General features: G+C 53.7%; 1 protein-coding gene across 1 annotated transcript in view; it reads right to left on the bottom strand.

Moving 5' to 3' along the window:
• RASGRF1 (Ras protein specific guanine nucleotide releasing factor 1) overlaps positions 1–23,572 on the bottom strand; it is a 113,428-nt gene that overhangs the window by 35,479 nt on the left and 54,377 nt on the right. The window contains exons 7-13 of the mRNA XM_057723121.1: positions 22,625–22,818; positions 21,984–22,093; positions 18,143–18,261; positions 16,190–16,350; positions 12,431–12,494; positions 10,246–10,382; positions 8,049–8,131 (exon numbers count right to left, since the gene is read on the bottom strand). Coding sequence (XP_057579104.1) covers positions 8,049–8,131; positions 10,246–10,382; positions 12,431–12,494; positions 16,190–16,350; positions 18,143–18,261; positions 21,984–22,093; positions 22,625–22,818 — 868 coding nt within the window. The remainder of the gene's footprint in view (positions 1–8,048; positions 8,132–10,245; positions 10,383–12,430; positions 12,495–16,189; positions 16,351–18,142; positions 18,262–21,983; positions 22,094–22,624; positions 22,819–23,572) is intronic.

Genomic DNA, 23,572 nt, shown 5'->3' with positions numbered 1-23,572 from the left:
GGCCTGCAACTTCTTTTTCCCAATAATCCCCGAAGACCTGACATTATAAAACTCCTAGAAATACTGGATGAAATATAACAAACTTAAAAATAACATGCTGCCGAGTTCACAAGCTATGAAGAAAATCTATTCACACTAAAACATGGACACAAATATTCAGAGCAGCATTATTCATAATTGCCAAAATGTGGAAACAACCCAAATGTCGATTGACTGATGAGAATGTGATCTGTCCTTACAATGAAATACTATTCAGCCATAAACAGGAATGAAACGTGGGTATATGCTACAACATGAATGACTCTTGAAAACATGCTAAGTGAAAGAACCCAGTCATCAAAGTCCACACATGGTAGGATTTCATTTTTATGAAATGTCCAGAGTAGCCAAATCTATAGACACAGAGAGTCAACTGGTGGTTATCAGGGGGCAGAAATACGGGGGAATGGGAAGTAACTGCTAACATGCATGGGGTTTCTTTCTGGGGTGATGGAAATATTCTGGAATTAGGCAGTGGTGATGGTTGCACAGCACAGTGAATACACTAAAATCCACTGAATTGTACACTTTCAAATGGTGAGTTTTACGTTACATGAATTATATCTCAATAAAAAAAACAACAACTGGGGGAAAAAGATATCAGGGAAATTTCCAGGGGCCAAAAATGAAGAAAAATGTGGAAACCAGCTGACACTTCAGCTACCTTCAGGGCATCTGCTGCTCTTGGAAAACCAAGAGCAGGAGACCAGGCCTGGGCCTGCGGGTGGAGGGAGTTGGAGTGAGACCCCACATAAACCTGGGACCCATGAAGGGTTATAGGCTCAGTGGAAGGTGGCCGAGAAGAATCTACCCACCAGGAAAGGGAGATTGCAAGTATTCTGTTTTAGCACAGGCTGTGGGGGCAGCGTAGAGGGGAGTACCAAGCATCTTTGAGAATGTATTATTTGCCCTCCCAGTGGTTTTGGAAGACAAATACGTACTACCTTTGTGGTTTGGGAAGCCCGAAGAGTATAAGTGTGATCACAGAATGTAATGCTCCTGGGGCAACTGGTGGAAACAAATGCAAGACTTTTCTGGAATGGCATCTGTCAACCAGGCTCTATAAGACATTCACAGATAAACCCCCCATTGAAAATGAGCTCACAATCCAAAATTAAAAACTACATGAGGGACTTCCCTGGTGGCGCAGTGGTTAAGAATTCTGCCTGCAAATGCAGGGGACTTGGGTTAGATTCCTGGTCCGGGAAGACCCCACATGCTGTGGAGCAACTAAGCCCACGAACCACAACTACTGAGCCCATGTGCTGCAACTACTGAAGCCTGTGTGCCTAGAGCCCGTGCTCTGCAACAAGAGAAGCCACTGCAATGAGAAGCCTGCACACTTCAATGAAGAGTAGCCCCTGCTTGCTGCAATGAGAGAAAGCACACATGCAGCAACAGAGACCCAATGCAGTCAAGAAACAAATAAACAAAAAACACAAGTACATGAGCAAGTGTCAGTGGATACGACAAATAGCTTAATTCAATCGCCGAGGGTCTAATTCTTTTCCTAAGTCTAAAAGTCCCAGGTATTTTTGTTACTAGCTGCTCCTGCTGCCAGCTATCTGCTGACATCCCTCCTCCCTTAGCTATGACGAGCTACAAAGGATGGCATTGCGATGGTCATTCATTATGAACCTCCGGCCCCTGTGCCAAGGTGGGGCAGACTTCTTAGTAGTTTATTCAATCATCTTAGTCTTTGTAGGGGAAGGTCACCTCCTCCGCGAGCTCACCTCAGCTGCTTCATAAAGCATTAGGGTCAATTAATGTAGCCTGCGGTACATCAGCTGGACTGAAAGTGAAACCCCGAGGGCAGGGCAGGCATCCTGGATTAGAGCTATCAAAGTCCTTCACCGATGGCCAAAGTGATTTTTGCATAGGGTGGGAATCTGATCCTAGCCAGAGCAGTCCAAGTCCTTTCCTGGGACCGTCCTTATTGGATATGGTGGCAACAAGTCCCATTCCTCTCAGGCTGCCAACACGTGAGCACAGGCGTCTGGTGGTCAAGCAGACCATAGTGGGCTGAGGACCTGAGGTCTGAGCTGGGTCTAAACGTCCGCAGGTCCATTTTCTTTCAGCTACGTGTGAGCTTGACCTCCATACATGGCCTCGCCTGGGTGTGATGGGAACCTGCTATCCTGAAGGTTGTTGCAACCACACAGGGCCCTCAGCTTGTTTCATTGTCTCACAGGGGGATTCTATCCTGATTCCCTTAAGCACCTGCGGTTTTCACTTTCTGAACACTGAGAATTGTTGTCATCGAGTTTCCCTTTTTGTTTTGACTGCTGAGAGCCTTGGAGTCAAGTCTATGCACACTTATAGCCAGTGCACAGCAAGTGCAGTTAACCTCATTTGGGTCTCATTTTATTTTTCCTTCCTTATTTTTTGTTTGCCCTTATTCTTTACACACTGATGATCGTTTTCTCTAGTTGTTTTTACATGTATTTGGTAGTCAGCCTTAAAACTTTTTTTGTGTTCTGGTGGGATATGATTAGAAGGAGATATGCATGAACAAATAAATACATGATATTACTGAAAGGACATGCTTGGGAGTCTTATCGTCATGAGTTTACAGGAAAACAAATCTAAATAAATATGAATTCAGCCCATAATGCTTGTCATGGCAAGAAGAGATTTAGCATCTGTGGTGTAGTTTGAAGAACACAAGTCTTGGAATCGGAATATATGGGTTCAAATGACACCTGTGACCCTTGTGTCTTGTGTGTCCTTAGACAAGGTACTTATTTTCTAGGACTCAGTTTCCTCATCTGTAAAACAGAAACAACAAGACTTACTGTGGTGTGCTCTAAGGACAAAGAACAAGATAGACTCAAAGGACCAATATTGCCAGAACAAAGAGTTACAGGACTCCTATCACTCTGTACAATGCAACAATTGCAATGTCCCAAAGCATTCCCAAGAAGCATACCATGTCCCTTGCCCATCCCATATAAGGAAAGATATTTGCCCCATTTTTCTCCCGCTCAGCACACTAAAAGTATACATACTGTGCCTAGTCAGCAGATAACCGCAGGTTCCCTGGCTATAAAAACAGGCAAGCAACCCACGCTCAGGGTTGGCTTTCCCTGGCTACTAGGAAGTCGGCCCGCTGTTCTTGCGGCCACCCTGCTCTCTAATAAACTCTATCTTCCTTGCATTCTGCCTTGTGTCTGGAAATTCTTTTCCAACCCACACTTGGACCACAACACTTACCTCAAAAGGCTTTTAATAGAATAAATGACCTAAAGACATAGAATATTGCTTAGCATTCAGTAGGCAGTAAATAAATGCAGAGTCTGAAGTCACTGGTTCTTTAGAGGGTGTCTCCCACCTAGGAGTGCAGACAGAGCTCAGAGGAAGTGAATGGACTGGATAGATCCTCTCTTTCACACTGTTCTTAAAGGACTTTCTTTGGAAATGTCCCTGGGGTTTGCAATATTAATGGATAAACAAGCTTCATCAAGGGCCTCCAATGAACAAGGCAGTGGGGATTTCTTTTTAGGATGAAGAAAATTTAGAAAAAGCACAGAGTCTATAAAGACATTGCATTTGGGAAAGAGACCATCCTGAAGATACAGAGGAAATGACTTCTTCTAAGGTAGCTTTGCTGCCAAGACACAGACCATTTTAGAAAACACCTGGTTTGTTTTTTCACCAAGATTCAGGAGGATATAGATTGCATCAACAGAACCACGAGAAGCGACCAGGAAGAGGAAATCATCTGAGATCAGAAAGATTTCCTGGAAATGAAAGACAAAAGTGTTGAATCAGACAAAATGAATGCAGGCGATAGCAGATCAGACACTCAGAAAATCAAATGAGTGACACAGTAAATGAACTTGAGAAATTCCCCCAGAACGCAGAGAAGGTGGAGAGGTTAAAGTTAGGAGAGAAAACGTAAGCAGCATAGAATAGACGGAGAGGGGATCCGGCCAGGTGACTACAAGTCTTTAAAGGAAGAAGAAAAGCTGCAGAGAAGCAAAACTGAAAGACAACGGGCAGGAGAAAGTGTGTGCAGGTGAGGAGGACTCGGGGGCACCATCCTTGGAGCACTGCCCTCGGCCCTTGGGTGAAAGGACTCCGTTAACTCGAGCCAGATCCCCACCAGGGGCCGCACCTTCTAGAAGGACAGTGCAACTCCTCACACACCATGGATCCTGAAGCACCCAGCCCAGCATCCTAAATGGGGATTACTGGATCCCTCTGGCAAGGGTGTGCTTCTAGCACCTTCTCTTTGGGCTCCTTCTGCCACTAGAGGGGTTAGAGAAGGTGAGAAAAGCCCTCCCTTTTCTTTCTCTCTCTTCTCTCTCTCTCTTTTCTTAAGGGTTAATGGATTTAAAAAAATTATTTGTTTATTTATTTATGTGGCCACACCACCCGGCATGTAGGATCTTAGTTCCCTGACCAAGGATTGAATCCGCAACCCCTGCATTGGGAGCAGGGGGTCTTAACCACTGGACCGCCAGGGAAGTCCCATGCCCTCCCTTTTCTATCGATGTCCCTGCCTCCTTCTTCTCTGTTGCAAACCGCATAATCATTGTTGGTGACGGTGCCTCTGGCAACTCCAATGTTTTGTAAACCTATTCTGGACCTTAGTTTCCCTATCTGTAAAATGGGAGGGTACACTACAGCAGGGATAAAAACAGGTTTCATTCTGGATCCCAGTTCTGCCAGACTGGGGTAGCTGCCCGGGGCTGTGTCGACTGTTCCAGGCTCAGCTTCAAAGAGTGCCCTGATCCATTAGCCATGTCTGCCACGGGTTCTGGATTCCAATCCAAATGGCTGGCTCACGTGCTAGATATTTGCCAGCCCTGCTAGATGGTGTTTTCAGTCCCTTACAATACGAGCATCTTTTGACTGTAAATTCAGCCCTGCCTCTTGCTTTGCTCGCCCAATACTTCTTCTTCTTTTTTTTTTGATGGGGACCATTTTTAAAGGCTTTACTGAATTTGTTACTGTTATTGTTTCTGTTTTACGTTTCGGTGTTTTGGCCACGAGGCATGTGGGATCTTAGCTCCCTGACCAGGGATCGAACCCTGGTCGGACCCTCTGCACTGGAAGGCAAAGTCTTAACCACTGGACCGCCAGGGAGGTCCTCCAATATTTCTTGACGAATCTCCAAGTAGCATTCCTGTCTCCCAGGCATTGAGAGGCCCGGGCTTGAAGGGAAAAGGCTTCCCTTTTCCTCCTTACCCAGGGGAAGTGCCTCACCTTGCATCTGCCTGTCCTTGAGACCACATGTTGGGACAGAGCCTCCGCACCCGGGGCAGATGGAATGAGACTTCTCAGATCATTGGGCTGCTGGTGGTTGACGACTCTTCATTCTCTGGGGCCTTCCTCTCAAACCCTGTCACCAGCATCCACCCACCAGAGGGCTCAGATGTAGCGAGTTGGGAGGATATCAGGAACACTCAGGGTGCACAGGACTAAACACTTCTTTGCATTGCAAACCGAAAATCAGGATGCATTTAATTCAGTCTGACAGCAGGGTGGGGGTATCTGAAATGGGAACTGTGCCAGAAACTCAGAGGCTTACGGGGAACGTACCTAGGGAATGTCCCCCTGGCCACGGACCCTCCAGCTATATAGCACTGATGCCTTTTTCCAGCAGGGGTCTCTGTTGCCACTCTAGCCCTGGCCACCAGGGGGCGCCCGTACCCCTTGGGTGCAAGCCTAACACCTAAAGAAGAAAACCCAGTTCCTTGCCTGTCACGCTACTGTTTTCTGACTCCTGCCCACCTCTCCAGCCCACTGTATTGTTTGAGAAAATACAACTGTGCTATAAAAAAAATAAGAGAAACAAAAAAGGAGGATAGACGAAGGTGCAAACAGCTTGTGAGCCATGGCAGGCATACATACACTAAGTAAAGTATGCAAGTGCTGAATGTATCTAGGAGGAGTGGCAGGACCAAGTGTGCACTAAATATTCATGAGGCACAGGGGACCCTCAATATTCATGTCTTAAAGCAGTCACCCACTGGCAACATCCATTCTGACCCTCTACCCTCTATCCCAGAAACACGGATAAACCTGTAGCTCTTCTTCAGTCTAATGGGTGAGCTGCTGCTGTGGCCAGGCACACTTGCCCCGACATCTCAGACACAGCAAGTGTGTGCCCTTGGATGCACTGATCAGGCTTCAACTCTGGTCCGTGTAGCGGCTCCATCAGCAAGGGAGAGAGGCCAGACAATGAACTCTGTGTAACTAGCTTGTGCAACTGCATGTAACGTGCACGGATCTACTATTCCAGCTCTTTCCCCTGGCTAATCACTAAGTGTTTAAAATTCATTCACTAGACTGTGTGGTTAAGCATCTTCACTGGGTCTGTGAGGCTTTCTGTACCAAGACCTTTGGGATAGTTTGTCTGGTAGTGAACTTGGAGGCCACAATTGCATCAAGGTTATTTCCCACAGGACACACCACTCTCCCAAACCTGCAGCCCCATGGAACGTTTTGTCATTCCCCCAACACACCATGCGGTTCCCTGCCTCTGCACCTTCCCTCGTGCTCTTCCCTCTTCCCTGGATGCCCTTCTCCCTCCATCGTTTAGCAAACTCTAACTTATCCTTTGAGGTCAGTTCTGATGTCCCTTCTTGGGAAAGTCTCCCTCAGCTCTCCCAGGTGAACTAGTCACCCATTCTCTGAACCCTCATCGCATCACACAAATTCTGTTTTGCAGCACCCACTAGTGTTTTATGAGTTTTTTCTATGTGTCTCTTTCTCTCACTAAGTGGTGAACTCCTTGAGGACGGAGGCCACGTCTGCTCATCTCTGCTCCCGGTACCCTCACAGGGGGACGTTGCCCGTGGGCTACTGCTGCCAAGGAGGCCAGGCTTAGTCGGGGGGCCGACGGGTCCTTGGACTTGTCACTTTGATCCGGATATTCCATTCCCTTTATCACCATCATAGTTTAAAATGTTATTTTTTCTTTCACGGGTGAGTTTATTTTGGTTTCATCTGCTCCCTTTTACTGCCTCCATAGGCACTCTTTGCAGAAAATGAGTAGGTACCCACTATACATTTAACCATCATTCTACGTGTGATCTCTTTATTGATTGTTGAAACAAATCCAGGAGGTAGGTAGGTAGGTATTACCATCTCCCACTAACAGGTGAGAAACCCAAGCTCAGAAATGTTAAGTGACTTTTCCATAGTCATACACAGAGCAGGAGCTGGGCGTAGGGCTTGTGCCTCCAAGTCCAGACTTTCCTTCTGGGCTCCAGCACCTTTGGCTGTTAAACAATGTAGCCATGGGATGGGGTGGATATAACTCCTCATAAGCTCATTCGATGCTTAAAAGCCCCAGCGTACACGACACTGCCTGAGCCAGCTCCCAGCTGCTGGCGTGCGTGCTCGCTTCGTCAGGCCCACCGTTGGAACGGGAAGGGTGGGACCTTTCACACCCTCGCTACGTAACGGCCTGCAGCTCCCGAGTGTGCACTTCAAGTGGCAAAGAGGCAGTGGGTCCCCGATGTTTGCTTTGCACAGGACAACATGGGTGGGTTAGCTGGGTCCTGGCATATGCCAGGTGGGCCGAGCAGGCTGGGAGGTCAGAGGTTCAACAGATGGAGGCTGAGGAGCCAGCAGGCCACCCAGGGGGTCCCATGAGGGGGTCAGGCGCGCAGATGCTGGAGGAGAAGCGGGCCTGGTGCAGGCCAGGAGGCTGCAGTGCCCAGCGGGGCTCAGAGAGCTGAGTTCGGAAGGGGGCCCTCACCCCTCCTCCCCGGGTTGGCCCAAACAAAACAAAAATAGTTATTAAAAAAGTAGAGTGCATAAAATGTCATCCCTGATGTTCTATTTTAAACAGCCTAATACAAAAATCCACATTTTTCAAGACCAACAACTACAAAAACTAAGCCAAAGCCATCAACCCAATAGACGTTAACTCACAACAAACACCTAAAACACCCCAAAGATGAGACCCAGCTTCGCCTGAGCCCCCTGCAGTCACCGTGTGGCCCTCGGTCCCTGGAGCTCGGCCTGGACCAGCGGGGGCTCGGGGCACTTACTTGATCATCTGCGGCACCGTGACCTTGGAATTTTCCTCAAAGGCGTTCATCATGAGCCCGTTGCACCGGATGTTATCCACACACTGAAATCAGAGAGAGGGCCCTCGGGTCAGAGCCTCCGTCTCCGTTCTGAGAGCCAGGCCCAGGAAGGGCTCTGCCGAGTGAGGGTTTGAGAGCCCCCACCTGGCACCGTCCAGGCAAGGGCAGGATCCACACAGAGCATCCCTTGGACTCTGGTGGGACGTCAGGTCCCCAGCTTGGTGACCTTTGGGGGCTTTACTTGAATTCCCCGGGCCTTAGTTTCCCTACCTACAAAATGAGGATAACGGTTCCTATCCTCCCCGGGTTGTTTGCAAAAATGAAAGGGTCCGACCCGGGCCACTCTGTGGCTGGCCTCTGAGGTCCAGTGCCAAGGACGAGAGCAGATCCACAGTGATCTGGGGCCTCTGTCCTGGAAGGCCAGCTCAGCAGGGCCTCCGTGCCCCCTCTGTCCTCTGCCCACTGCAGTGCCAACACCCTCAAGCCACAGATGGTTTCCGTAGCAGAAATCCTGCCTGGGGAGGCAAGGCTTCTGGCACTAGGGGAACAGATCGATTGTCCATTTTACTCAGCCTCTGAAAAAAATTCAAAATCCAAATTTTTCTTTGAATAAACAGTCCACACCCAAACAAAAAGAAAAGATACAAAGATACATCTCTTTGTCCTTCCTCAGAGGGTCTCTCCTTGGCACTGGGGTGGGGGACTCGGTGGGGTCACCTCACAGTATCTTCCGGTTTTAAGGATGTGTACGTGGGGGGAGGGGTCACAGTCACTGGAACGTGAGAGCAGAGAGGCAGGCGCAGCGGGTCAAGGCCAAGACCCTGAGTTTTTCTCGGGCCCCAGAAGAAGGCTTCCAAGCCCATCTTCTCCAGCTCCGCACTCTGAGACTCTCTTCAGCTCTAGTTCTATGGGCACCCCTGAAATGCAGGGCGTCTAGCCGTGGATCAGACCTGCCTGGAGGCATCAGAGGGCCTGGGGAGAGGCTGGGGGGCCCTGACGCCCGGTGGCATCAGCAATGCAGCCCTCAAGAGGGCGCCGCCACGGGGTACTCTCCAGGGGAGCGGCCCTGAGCCTTTGATGGCTCCCCAAGGACCAGAAAGGGCCGTGATCGGGGTTTCCAGTTTTCCGGTTTTCTCTGGGGCACGCTGGTTGTTTGAAGACATGGAGGCAAGACTGAGAAAGAGCAGATGCCTGCTACAAGTCATCCTCACCCTGCCACCTTCTGCAGGGACTGTGAGATGGCAGGCGGGGCGGCCCAGGTGTGAGGTATGACAACGAGGGGCAGGGAGTGAGTGGGGGCAGTTCCCCTAAGGAAAGACTCTGTCCCCCAGTTCTCCATAAACACAGCTCCCCAGGCCCCCTACCCTGAAAGGGGGACATCTCCAGCCTCGCTCTCCCCTTCCTCCCACCGTCAGCTGCTCTCCTAATACTCTCCTCCGCTCCACAGAGAGCAGATGGCCTGGGGAGATTCCTGTGCTGCTGGGGTGGGGCTGTGCTGACCCATGGCAGGCTGTTGCTGGGCCCAGGGAGAGGCCTGTCCTAGGCCAGCAGCTCGGCGCTGCCACCAGCCTCCTTCCAGACTCAGATCCCTGCCCTGGTCCTGCAAGTGCCCACAGCCCTCGGGTCTGCTCTCTAGGCCCTGGGAAGTCTGTGCTTCCTGTGACTCTTCCAAAGGGGTGACAACTCTGATGATGGTTCAGGCAGAGGAGGCTAAACCTTCCCTCCTGCATAGCGGACTCCGGGCTTTGCGGGCCCTTTGCTCTCTCTCCAGGCCCTGCCACATCCAACATCCTTGGGTCACAGTGCTCAGACCTTTCTGTGGTACCAATGACCTGGGGAGTGTGCTAAAATGTAGGTTCCCAGGTTTCATGCCAGAGGCTTGGATCTAGTGAATCTGCCAGGGACCAGCGGGGAGCCAAGGAATCTGGAGTTTTAAAAATTACCCTAGGGATGATCCGGATGCAAGGGGTTCCCAGACCACAAACGGGTGGCTCAGTGGACTCTGCGAACTGGACAGCCAGCTGGGCTCAGCCTTGGTTGGGGCTGCACCTGGAGATACCTGTGTCTTTTCCATCAGAACCCTGCAGCTGCCCCCTGCCCCCCACCAGCTTAGGCATGAAGGGACCACCTGCTTTCAGGGACAAATGACGCTGCTCACCTGGCTGATGTCACTGGTCCATGCCGCCTTCTCCTGTCTGGACGAGGCCACGAGGATGACTGTGAAGGGTGGGGAATCCTTTGGCTCCACCCCGATCTTAAAATCCAAGTGGTCTATGTCTTGGCCGGATCCTTTGGCTTCCAGTTGCAAAACACGGAGTTAGCAGAATGAGTGTGGGCCTTTACTGAGTTGGAAAACAATTGCACGATACCGGCCTCACCCACTAGTGAAGGCATGGCACCAGTAGGGCACCAGGTCACTTGCTATTACAGTTTCAGAATTTTTTTTTAAGGTGAGGAATGCCCACTTCAAAGATGGAAAAACTAAGACCTAGAGGGCAGAGTCGTTTACAACCACACAGGGACAGCTCTGATTTCGAGTCGGAAAAGCCTTTAGGGATTACCTATCGGCTCTGCCCTTGCTACGCCAATGGGGAGCTGAGGTCCCCAGGGAGGACTTTCCCAAGACCCCCAGCCAGGCAGGGGCTAAGCAAGCTCTAGAACTGGCCTCATAGCCGGGCCCTCCTGCTATGCCAAGGCGACACAGGGGCCAGGAGGAGCACTTTAGGTCTTCCGCATTTATGGACTGGGCTGGACATGTAGCTCAGTGGAGAGCTCCCCAAAGCCAAAGTGAATTCGAGGTATTTTTATTGCTGTTCTTAACACAAAGGGTTCTCTGAACTCTGCTTGTTGGGAGAGACTGAGATCACAGTTCAGGGGTTCCTTTCAACGCAGCTGCATTATTGCGGGTGCACTGAGTGGGTGGAATATTGTGGAAGGTCTGCTGCAGCTCTGATCGTTGTCTGCTGGCTGTGTGACCTTTGGGTGGTACCCTCCCAATCTGGGCTTCAGACGTCCTCCTATACACGCAGAGTGGAAGGTGATGGCTCTGAAGTCCCTGACCCTTCCAGGGCTGACGTGCTAGAGAATTTGAGGGTTCCTGGCTGGGCACGGGAGGGCCCGCTCTGTGTGGTGACTTGGGGATGGGATGGTGCTGGCTTCTCAGAAGTGGAGTGTCTGTGTGTTGAATGGGGGATGCGTGGGGCCATGCCTCTACCTTTGCTGGCCCTGGAGGGAAAAGAGCTTTGGGGACTGAAAATTCCACTTGAGTCTGGACCAGCTGTGGCCAAGACTGAAGACGAACATGCTGGTAAGAGCTCCGGGTAAAGTGCTGCACATTAATTTTTGCCTTGGGGGGCCGCTTGGCTCTGCCCTGGATGGAGGGTCGTGAAGGGTGCAGAGCCCAGCTCCTGCTGGGGCTGACCAGGGTACACGTGTGCGTGCGTGAGTGCATGCGTGTGTGCATGTGTGTGTGTGTGTGTGGTCGGGGGGATTAGGCCCTCAGCACCAGCAAACTGAGCCCGAGCCTGAGCCATGCCGGGACTGGGATCTGAGGTCCTTCAGACCCAGCCCTGCCCCGAGGAGCCCCAATCTGGGGAAGGCCAATGATGGAGAGTCCAGCTGGTGCACCCTCAGGGGAGGGCCTCCAGAGCCTTGCTGAGGGGCCGGTGAAGGAGGACGACGAGGACCAACTTTGGTCCAACCAAGAGACAGTAGTGACCCCACCCCTTAACCTAAAGTAATGAGCCCATCACCCAATTCTGATTCCCCGGGGAGAGAAATCCCATGGACACCCCACACTGAGGCTTTCCAAGCACCTGGGCACTGCCCTCCCCCACCTCCCCCCCAGCCCCCCCTGGCCTGTTGGGGCCCTGCTCACATGCTCCCTTCCCCCCAAGTCCTGCCACTCCAACCCCACTGCAGGGACCATCCCCCGCACTCCCTCTGGTAGTGGCACGTGGGTCCTTGCACACCCCACCCACTTCCACTGGAGGACAGAGATGGGCCCAACACCTCCCTGGCCTCTTCGTGGCCCAGTGAGCTACGGAGGAGGTAGCACACGGATGTGTGAATGAGGGGTGTTCACTGAGATGCGTGACCCCCCCAAACCCAGTGGCACTGAGTCCAGGGACCCAAGGAGCTTGGAAGGAACCAGGAAGAGGGTGGAGGCTGTCACCCGCAGGGCCAGGGAGCTCCTTCCCTAAAGACCCAGGCCCAGCCTCTCCGGGTCCAGCATCCTCCCTTCCTCCCAAGGTAAAAACCAAGGCCCGGGCCCAACCTTCCGGGGTGAGTGTGTGTGTATCTGTGTGAGCAAACACAGGCTTGCACGGCACTGTCACACTTACCTTCTTCCTCTGTGCTTTCTGGCTCCTCCAATAAGGTGCAGTCAATGAGGGATATGACTCCGTTCTGAAAAAGAGCAGGGGCCACCTTGAATCAAGGGGGGGACGTGCTAGTTTCAGAGTTCCAGAATATCAGGGTGAGGAGGGACCCTAAGAGTGAGTACCCACATACACGCACATATGTGTGTGTACTTTACATCATGTAAAGTGTGTACTTTACATGCCAAATAGTTTTTCAAGTTGAAGAACTTTATCTTCATTTAAGAAGCCCAACGAGGGACTTCCCTGGTGGTCCAGTGGTTAAGAATCCGCCCTGCAATGCAGGGGACGTGGGTTCAATCCCTGGTCAGGGAGCTAAGATTCCATATGCTGTGGGGCAACTAAGCCCATGCACTACAACTAGAGAGCCCGAGTGCTGCAACTACAGAGCCCATGTGCTCTGGAGCCCATGTGCCACAACTAGAGAGAAGCCCGTGCGCCACAAGGAAAGATCCCATGTGCCGCAACTAAGACTTGATGCAGCCAAAAAATAAAATAAATAAACGTTTAAAAAAAAGAAAAGAAGCCCAACAAAGAGGCTCAAATGGGATTGGCTCAGAGACACCTTCCTGAAGGACGGTCAAGGTCGGGCTGGGGGCGGAGGGGCCAGACCCAGGCGTGTGTGGCCTTTTCTTGCCCTACAGCAGCTCTGAGGCATCACCTTGCAGCCTTAAGTCTGCAGAAGTTTGAACTCCCTCATTCTAGGCCAGACCCTGCAAGTTACCAATAGGGAAACAAGCCCATCTTACAGACCTGTCTCAGGGATCGTTATTCTGATTTTACAGATGAAGAAATGAAATCAGGGAGTTAAGCGTCTTGCCCAAGGTCACCTGGCAGGTAAGTGGCAGAGTCTGGAGAGAGCCTCATGGGCCCAATCCCAGCTCAAGGTCAGTGGCTGGCTTTTAATTATTAGGAATATCTGGAAAAACGCCTCCTGTCCTTGACTGTGTGAGCATCTTTTGGGTGTGACATCCTTGGATCCCGTAGTGAGAAATAAAAGTAACCACCACTGCGCTGGTTGTAAAGCACATCCACAAATTCTTCGATATCCCGAACTTCAGAGGGTGAAGGCTACTTCCCATCCTCTTGAGTGTGGGCTGGACTTAATGACTTGCTTCTCATTAAGAGGATAAAGCAGAAGGGAGAGTGTGCAGCTTGCGGTCTGCAGCCTCCTTATTACTGTTTCTTGGACCACTTGTGCTGAGGGAAGCCAGCTGCCGTGTCCTGAGGAGAGGGCTAGAGGTGAGGGACCGAGGCCTCCAGCCAACAGCCACGTGAGGAAAAGGATCCCGGCCCCAGCTGAGCCTCCAGACGACTGCAGCTCCAGCTGCCACCTTGACTGCAACCTCGTAAGAGACCCTGAGCCACGCACGTCCACCCAGCCAAGTTGTCCTGGCTTCCTGACCTGCAGAAACTATTTGAGACAATACATGTTTGTTCTAAGCCACTCTAGGGGACTTCCCTGGTGGCCCAGGGGTCAAATATCCGAGCTTCCAACGCAGGGGGTGTGGGTTTGACCTCTGGTCGGGGAACTAAGATTCCTCATGCTGTGCGGTACAGACAAAAAGAAAAAAAAAAGCCACTCCATTTGGGGGTAGTTTGTTACACAGCAACCGATAAATAATATAACTGACGATAACAGAGACCTGGCCAGGTGGCTAATCTATACGTGAAAATGTCTGCAGGGCAGGCTGCCACCTGAGAGGCAGAGGGGGACCTGGAGAAAGCATCAGAGTGGCCCCCGAATCCTGCCTCCTGCTTCTTGTTTGGCTCTTTGGTGGTCCTGGCGGAGCCCTCCAGGTCTCGTTGGGCCTTAACCTGATCACTGATGTCACTGGGCTGGATAATCTTCAAAGTTCCACCTAGCTCTAACCTCCTCTACTTTAAGTCCGCAAAGTTCTCACGGTCGTTTGTGGAGTTGTAGCACGCCCCTTTTAGGAGGACTGAAGGCATTCGATTTCCAACGGCAGTATTTCACGAGAAGTGGTTTGAATTTTAGCTTTGGTTTTGGAACACAGACTCTGGAGCCAGAATGCCTGGGCTCAAATCCCTGCTCTGCCACTTGATCCGTCCCCTTATCTATACAATGAGGAAAGTAACAGTATCTGCCTCAGTGGGTTGTTCTAGGAATTACATATACATGACATATCTGGGCTAGTGCCGGGCCCATAGCAATCATCATGCAAAGGGCTTCCTATTGTTATTATTATTACACGTTCCCACTACATCATTAAGAGTGACAATGACTGTCACCTATTGAGCACTTACTATGTACCAGTCATGGGGCCATGTGTTTTGCATCCACTTCCTCACTGAATCCTCATAGCACTCCCATGAAGTAGCTATTTTCACTCCCATTTTGCAGATAAGTAAACTGAGGCTTGGTGAGGTCACCCACTGGTAAGAGGCAGGGCTAGAATGTGAGTAGCACTTGGATTCTGTGTTCTTTACCAGTATGCTAGGAGACTTTTAAAACTCAAACAAATCAAAACAAAACAAAACAAAAAAACTCAAATAAATCAAGAACCCCCCAAACCAAAATAATAAAAAACTAACAAACATAAAAGCACATGCTTTCAGACTAAAAAGCTGCCTTAAAGTCTCCAGTTCAGCCTGCCCCTACCGACCCCCACCTGCTGGAGGAACCGTCCCCCCAGTCTGGATAGAGATCGTCCCAGTAGAAACTGCAGAGCTAATAAATAATGAAGGCTTTCCTTGATACATAATTTGGTTGAAACTGGAGTCTTCAGTGTTTGTAAATTAATTTCCCCTTGTGAAGCTAACCAACTAATTTGTCAACATGTTAACATAAGCAGTATACTCCCTGAAGCCATTGCTTGATCTATGAGCTCTGCAGGAGGTTACGGAGCAGGCATCCAGGGTCTGGAAGAACGGCTTCCCCGATGCTCTGGCTTAATTAAGGGCACATGCTGGCCCTTTCCAGGCCACAGCGCGTTTAGATTTGAAATCTCCCAAAGCGAGTTTCCATGGGGATGGTCACAGTGCTGGGGAGACTGTCGCTTATAGCGGCAAGGGCTTCAAACTTCCCAGAGCAGATTTACGGGCACCTGCCTGCATCTGTGCACACCCCTGCTGAGGAAGGGTCCTATTTTGCGGATGAGGAAGTGAGGTATGGACCGGCACGGGACGTTTCCAGGGTCACACAAACGTAAGAGACAGAGGTGGGACCAGATCCCGCGCTCAGAGCCGCGGGATAAGCCAGGTGTAGGGGAGCAGGAGATGCTGCCAGGGGTGGGGGGGCGGGGGGGAGGGCGGGGGATGGTGATGCAGGCTCGCGTGCTGGCAGAGTGAGTGCCCGAAGGTGTCAAGAGGGGGCGCTGTCTGAGCTCTTTTTGGTTGGAATTGAGAAAAAGGCTCTGGGTGCAGTTCTGCCCTCAACCAGGTGTGACCACCCTCCACCGGCCCCTCACATACACGTACTCGAGCCTTTTAAGGGCTTGTCTGGACCCCCCGGCTCCTCCGCCCTAGCCCCAAGCTGTGGGGGCACCTTTAGGGGTCTTCGTACTCATTTCCCATTTCTCCGGTAGAAAAGCTCTCATGGCCTCATTCCACGCCGTCAGTCAGACCGGGGCACGTGTGTGCACACTCCCGTGTCTGACACCCTTGCCCACCCTGGACCCTCGGTCAGGGTCAGTGACAACCCCTAGGGTCAGGGCAGTGTCTGACCTCCAGCCCCAGCAGCTTCGCTCCTGCCATCCTTACCTTGGTCAGGTGAAGCTTCCCTCCAGAGCCTCTGGTACAGATGATCAGGTGTTTAGAAAATAGGAAGCACTGCCGCTCACCCTCTTTCTTTAGGGACAGGGACCCCAGGCGCCCCCTGGTGATCTTGCCCTTTTCGGACATGGGCACCTGGATGAGGGACCCTGCGGATGGAGGAGAGAGACCCTGAGTCCACCTCCCGGAACGACCCTCCACCTCTGACCAGGCTTTGCAGTTGCAGGTGGGGTTGTGATGTCAGCGGCTGGGACGGTGGGACAAGGCGATTCTACTTCTCAGAAGCAAATGTGCACCTTGGACACTCCCTCCAGCCTCTCCTCAGGGCCAGACGGTGGGGTTCAGGGTGGGGGGGATGATGAGAGAAGCTCCCTGCAGGACCTTTGATCTCCCAGCCAGGGCCAGCGCCTTGGACAGCAAAGGAACCCTAAAGGACACAGCCCCTATGGTGAGAACACGGGGCTGCGCTGGGGTCTAGGGGTGGCAGGAGGTTGAACAAGTGGGGAGCTGGCTCTGGCCCAGAGGGATTAACTGGAGCCACTGGGCACCTGCAGCCACCGCAGACACGACCAACCGACCACAGCACGCCCTGCTGCAGGGCCCAGTGCCGCCTCTTGGGGAAGCCCTCCCTGACTGTCCCCAGTCCCGCCCTGGGCCACCACTCTGCTTCCTGCCTACGTTTATCCCGGCGGGGAACCCTCTCCTGTATCCCGACTCCCTCTCCCCTGCACAGTCAGCTCTGGAGGGCGGGGCAGGGTCTATCCTCTGGGTGTCCCTGGAGACCTGAGTTGGTCTGGCATGAATGGGGCAGGCATCCGTGGTGGTGGCAACATGACCACTAAATAAAAGAGGAAGGGCTTGCTGGGTTCCCCTGTCTGCTCAGGGTGATGGAGCAGATTCCTGGCCTTTGGGGACACAGCCGATCCCAAGACAGGTCATCCTTGGGGACGTCCCACCTCCAGCTCAGGCACAGCACAGCTCAAGAGGAGCCAGGAGACAGGTTAGGCTGGCTCTGGGCTCAGCAGGTTCCAGGGTGGGGGTGGGGTGGCACACAGGGTGGGGGAAGGGCACAGGGGCCACACACGGGGGCTCAGAACAAACTCCGAGTTAAGGATACTCAGGCCGAGGGCAGCAGGGGTCAGAGACAGCTGCACAGGCCAGCGGGAGGGGCTGGCAGGCTTTTCATCGAGTCAGAGAACCCCAGGACTAGATGCAAGGAAGACCGAGGTCCCATCCTGAGGTGGACTCACCTCTGGGACACGTGGGCGCAGGCTAAGTTTCCCACAAGATGCGGAATTTGAACGAGGTGGCCTTAAAGGCATCACAGCTCTAACATCCCCGTATTGGAAGTCAGTCCCCTGGGCCACAGAGAGCCTCACCCGCTCCTCTCAATAGGGCTGTGCCTCAACACTGTCCCCAAGGTCAGCTGAGGCCCAAGGGTGAGGGAACCCTACCCAGAACCACGGTGATCATGGCCTCCCCTAAGGGGCCAAGGATGCTGAGCAAAGGACAGAGGGACGGACCCACGCCAGCTCCGTCTCAGACACTGAAAATGCTTGCGATTCGCGGGGCCAATCGGAATCTGTCCTCAGCCTCCGCCCCCTACGTGCTCCCCAAAAGGACATGTCAGTGTTTACTATGACATACAATAGACAAACCAAGGCCACCTGGGAAGAATTAGGTTTACATCTGGAGAGAAGGAAACTGTGAAAACCAATAATATCAGCATCTATATGTATAGACACCGACACCTACATATAGCTGTCATATTCCCCGGGCAGCCCCGGAACACTCTGCGATCACGCTGGCAGGTGTTGCCACGTGGCAGCCTAACCAGCTGGTGGTGTTCCCGACTGTGACTGTCGCCTGCCTTCCGCTGCTGGGGCCCACCTGGGGGTGGGGCGGGGGTGGGGTGGGGGAGGCAGGGTGCGGAGGCCACACCTTGTCTCACAAAGGTCTGGCTGGTGTCCAGGAGGATCTCACAGCCCTCGATGATCATGCGTTCAATGGCCAGGTTTTTCCGGATGTTCTCTGTTTCACTTACTTCGTCGTGCATTATCCTGCGGGGACAGGAAGTGACAGTCAGAGACAGGCTGCCCCCACCTCCCTGGGGCGGGGGGCGGGGCGGGGTAGGGAATGCTGGGTCTCTGGCTAGACCTTGGAGGAAAGCCTGGGTTCTCCGGTGGAACCTGTGGTCATGACAGGGGAGAGAGCCCGCATCTCCTAAGTGTCCGCTGTGTGTGTGTGCACTTTACAGGTGTGATCTCGTTTTATCCTCCCACAGTCCAAGGAGGCTGGGAAGCAGGTCTGTCTGATTTATAAGTCTGAACCGGGGACTTCCCTGGTGGCTCCGTGGCGAAGATTCTGTGCTCCCAATGCAGGGGGCCCGGGTTTGATCTCTGGTCAGTGAACTAGATCCCACATGCATGCCGCAACTAAGAGTTCGCCTGCCACAACTAAAGAGCCCGCCTGCTGCAACTAAGACCCAGCACAACCAAAATAAATAAATAAATACATAAAATAAGAACTTCAGAAAAATTTGGCACGTGATCACGAAGAATGATTGCGAAGCTGAAATAAGAAAAAAGAGTCTGAACCATGTGGATGAGAGACAGCAGACCTGGGAGGAAGACGGGAGCAGAGGAGACATCCTCTGTTCATTAAACTGCCCCTCCTCCACTACTGGCCTTATTTCCATCCAGAGAACAAACCAAGCTCATTCCTGCCTCAGGGCAATTTGTACTTGCTGTTTCTTCCCCTTGCACACTCTTTTTGGGTTGTTTCCTTAATGTTTGGGTTCTGAAATGGCTTATTTTTAGAGCACCTGGCCATCCAGCTGGCTTAGGGGGAGACTGACTTCAGTTTACTTCTATAGGCTCTGGCATGACTGGGAGGGAAGTGGGACACAGCCTGGCCCTCCTCTGAAAAAAAAAAAGTTTTTGTCCTTGGTCTGACTGCTGCAACACCCCTCATCTCCAGGAGGTGGCACTATTTAACTGTTTTTTTTTCTTTTAAATAGCGTTGGTGGGAAAAGATAGGTGTGAGTTGCCAACTTTGCTAAGACCCTCAAAGGGTTTCTAGGAATCTTGGGAAAGTAGAGAATAATTTTTTTTTGGAGGGGATCTGGAAAAAGTACCTCACCTACTCTAAGGAAAGCACAAAGCCTCCTTTGTGTTTGCTGATGCCTGAAGTTCCATAATTAAGACCACTGAGAGAGCTGATTAACGTGTGTGGCTTACACAATTCTCTCATAGACATTATCCAATGTAAACCCCACAACGAGAGATGACACTGGTGGAGCTGGAGCTGTGGGTAGTGGAATCAGCACGAGGTTGAACAAATTAACCCCTCTAATCCTTAGTTTCTCCATCTGTAGACTGTTGGGGTGAGGATGGGAAATAATGGACTTCATGGGCTGACCTCATGCCTGGCACGTGACAGGTGCTGGAATAAAGGGTGGCGATCATTGCCATTATCAGGGCTGCAAAAAAGATACTGAAAAAAAAAAAAGGTGGTACACTGTAACTCGTTATTTCTCCTGGGTATCAGACTGGGCCAGCGAGGTGGGGTCTCTGCCTTAGGAGCCTCAGTTCTCTCCCCACCCCCAGCCCCATGCCCCCAACACCCCAGCAATGCTCTTCTCAGAAGCCCAGGCCTAAGCCTTCTTCTGGAAAAGACATAGGACAGAGAGGCACCTTTCAGGGCACCTGTAGTTCCATGGATACGGATTCATTTTTTGGAAGCAGCCCAAGGCAATCAGAACCCTCTCTTTTGGTGGAGGGTGGGGACTTTGCTGGAGAGTCTAGAAATGCGAAAAAATAAGGGGCCGATTCCAAGGTAGCAAAACTAGTTTTGCTGCTGGATGCGTATAAACTGCAGCTGCTCAGGGTAGATGGTGGCCCCAAACTGGGGTTTGTGCTGGAGCGGCTGACACTGCACGTGCTGCTGGGGGTGTTGGCGGGTGGGTCTGGGAAGGCAGCTGGGGTTTCCAGGGCCTGAGGTTCCTGTGGGAACCAGAAGTGAGGACCTGGGTTATTGGTGAGCCCAGGAGTCAGGGGTTCAGGAGACAAAGTAGGACAAAGGCCAGAGGTAGGAGACAGCCGGCCCGAGGGGCGAGGGGCGCAGCGTTCTGTATCTGCTGGCTTCCTGTCAGGGCTGGAGCTGTCCTCAGGCCCTGGGGCGGGGGCGTGAGGAGGAAGAAAGGGCTGTTGTCACGTGATGGGGAAGCCCTCTTCGGTGCTGCTTGGGCTGGGTTCAGGGCCAGGTGCAGGCGATCAGGTGGGACAAAGAAAGAGCAGGCTGCACACCCAGGACCTGGGGGGAAAGGGGACTGGGGTGCCGCCTGCACGCCTGCCTGCATGGGGACAGGGCATCCTGTAGCACTGAGGAGCTCACAGCCTCAAGGGAGTCCCAAGTGTCCTGCTTGGGGAAGAGTATGCAGCATCTGGGGCACGAGAGAACTGGGGTCCACACCCCGCAGTGGGTCTGTGCGTCTGCGATCACGCCCTGATGACATCTTCCCCCTAATCCTCCGCTCTGGGGCCTGTGCCCTGCCCGAGTCCAGCCCTCTGCCCAGCTGCGAGCCGTGGCCTCACCGGCGGCCACTCACTGGACTTGGGAAGCCGTTTAGGGCTCTGAGTGGTTGGCAGGGCCCCGGGCAGGGCTGGGGGCTGAACCCCACACCCTGCAGACCCGTCCTCCCCTGCAACTCCTGGCAGCCCATCTCTGACCCCAAGGCCCCTCCTCACCTCCGCGCCGGGGGAAGCCCCGGGGTCAGCCCTTGGTTCACACCTCACTCCCGCCTGAACTCACTCCCTTGGTGATCTCACCAGTCTTAGGACTTTAAATACCATCTCTGAGCAGACGATCTGCATCGGTCGCCTCCCCTAAACTCCACAGACCCAAACACCAACTCCCTTCTTGTCATCTCCACCGCCGTGGTCCATCTCAGGTCCAACACGCCCCCAGTAAAGCTCTGATGAAGCGAGGAAGACTCCCCCTCCACACCTGCCCCTCCAGTGGCTTCTTCATCTTCCGTAACTCCCATTTTTTGGGAGTTGACTCCCATTTTTTTCTCTCTGCCCTCACACCTCATCTGTCAGAAGCTCTTGTAGGTTTCATCTTCACAGAGCTCCAGAGTCTGAACCTCCTCCCCTCCACGGCCACCCCCCGGTGTGGCCACGTCCCCTGCTGCCTGGGGTGCGGCAGTGCCTCCGCCTTGGTCCCTCTGCTCCTGCCTGTGCAGAAAGGAAGTTCCCTGGGCTTCAGGGACTGAGGGAGGGCAGGGGAGGGCCTCGACTAGGGGGCTGCGGCCCAGCCATGGCCTGTCCACCCACGGACACTGCCTGATGCGGAACGGAGCCTGGGGCACAGCGAGGCCTGACACCCAGGACACCCCGGGGCTCCTAAAGCCACAGGCTTTCCACACATCGACACTGGAGAACCGAGGAAGTGGGCAGAGAGTGTCCGCACGTTCCAGGCGGATCCCTGACTCGGGAGGTGGGCCTACTGAGTGCCCAGGGCCCTCCCTCGGGCCGCATCTGTGCCAGGGACAGCACACCTCCCGTCCCATCTCGCGGCTGCCCATCTGGGCTGGAGCCGTAAACCCCTCAGACTGCTCCTGGGGACCCTGCTTCCAGGTGGGACAAGCTGTGTGTCCCCGCCCCTTGGAATCCTGACCTGAACAAGAGTTCTTTTAGCACCTGGGGCTCAGCTAACCCCGGGTGGGGGGCCCTCAGCCTGGGCCTGCCCCTGCTGTGGGGACCCCGGGCTCCGGGCTCACCTGGACAGCTCCTCCAGTTTGGACTTGGCGTAGTCCAGACTGTTGCGCTCCACGTGCTCGTGAGGGGTGTGGGCCAGGAGCTCGTGCAGCGTCAGGATGTACCTGGGGATCTGCGGTGGGGAGAGGCGGGGTCAGGGACAGAGGCAGGGCGGGGAAGGCCAGAGGGACAGAGAGACAGAGGCAGGGGGAGAGCCAGTGATGAAGCCAGCGAGAGGCACAGAGACAGAGCAGGGTAGACCGACGGGGGCGGGGGGGATGGGGACAGAGAACGGGGCTTTCAGCTCTGAGGACCCCAAGGAGCGGGGCTGAGGAAGGACACCCACTGCACTTCGGACCCCAGACTAACTTGGAGGCTCTTCCAGGGTCTTGTCTGGGACAAGAGCCCAGAGCTTGAGGTTCTGCCCTGCAGGAGGCAGGATGTGGGGGTGGACTCAGGACCAGGAGCTGCCCCTCTCCTTCTTGCATGGCCTCCACCAGCCAGGGCCGAGGGGCTGGCCCCAGCCCCGTGCTCCAAGCAGCCAGGGGCCCGCAGGGCCGGGGCCCTCGGCATTGCGACACCCCCCCTCCCCCCGCCCGTCGCGGCCCTCCCCACCCGGCACCCACTCCCGGCGCACGCGCCCCAGCAGACGCGGCAGGCGCACCTGGAACATGGGGTAGGTGAGGAAGGTCTCCAGCGTCCTCTCCTCGCAGTCAGGCTTGGCCTCGTAGTGCTTCAGCAGCTTGTCGAAGTCGCGGTTCTGCTTGCAGTGGGCCAGGATCTGCAGGCTGTACTGGTGGTTGCGGACGAACTCCTGGTAGATGTTGAGCATGGGCAGCAGGATGTCGAACAGGTCGGCTGGAAGGAGGCGGCGCTCAGCGGGCCGTGGGGGCGCCCTCGGCCCCCCCCCCGCCGCCCCACCCGGCAGAGCCCCGTCCCGAAGAGACCCCTGCCTTCGGAGACGGCTCTGGCACCACTGCCCCCTCCTAGGCCGGACAGGGTGGCCCCAGGCATTGGGACCACAGCAGAAACACAGGTTTTGGGATGGAGCCCTGTCTAGTCTGATACCTGTGTATCGGAGGGCTGGAGAAAGGGGGTGTAGAGGGTACTGTCGTGTGTCCCCCGGACCCCCTTCAGGACCCAGGCACTCAGTCCCCAGCTGCCACCCGTGCTGGAGGCCCTCGCGGGCCCTCCCCTGTGCGGACTGCTCTTAGCTGAAGGAAGAAGCCGCCTTGTACAAGCTGGGCCCAGTGACAGGTCCAGGTGGGAGGGTGAAGGCTGGCCCCTGGCTCCATGGAGGATGTCCTTGAAAGGCCACCTCAGTTTCCGAGCTTCCATGGGTTTGGCTGAGGCCTCTGTTGTAACAGCATCGCAGGCCACTCCCCCCAGTCCCCAGCAGAGGCCCCCAGGGGGCCTCCCTCCCAGAGTGTCCCACCCGTGACTGGGACCCATCAGAGGTCACAAGGTGAGCCAGTAGCTGGCTTGGTTTCCCGACTCCCCCATTCCAGGGCTTTCCACCCCACGATATGCCCTCCTGAGTCTCTGTCCCTTCACCTGTTGGTCCCTTTGTCCCTCTGTCCCTGTCCTTCCAGACCTCCCCAGCTCTGCAGCC

The sequence above is a fragment of the Hippopotamus amphibius genome, chromosome 2 (assembly GCF_030028045.1).
Source record: "Hippopotamus amphibius kiboko isolate mHipAmp2 chromosome 2, mHipAmp2.hap2, whole genome shotgun sequence".
NCBI lineage: Eukaryota > Metazoa > Chordata > Mammalia > Artiodactyla > Hippopotamidae > Hippopotamus > Hippopotamus amphibius.
Note: the sequence above shows the minus strand (reverse complement) of the source record. Positions and strands in the feature narration are given on the sequence as shown.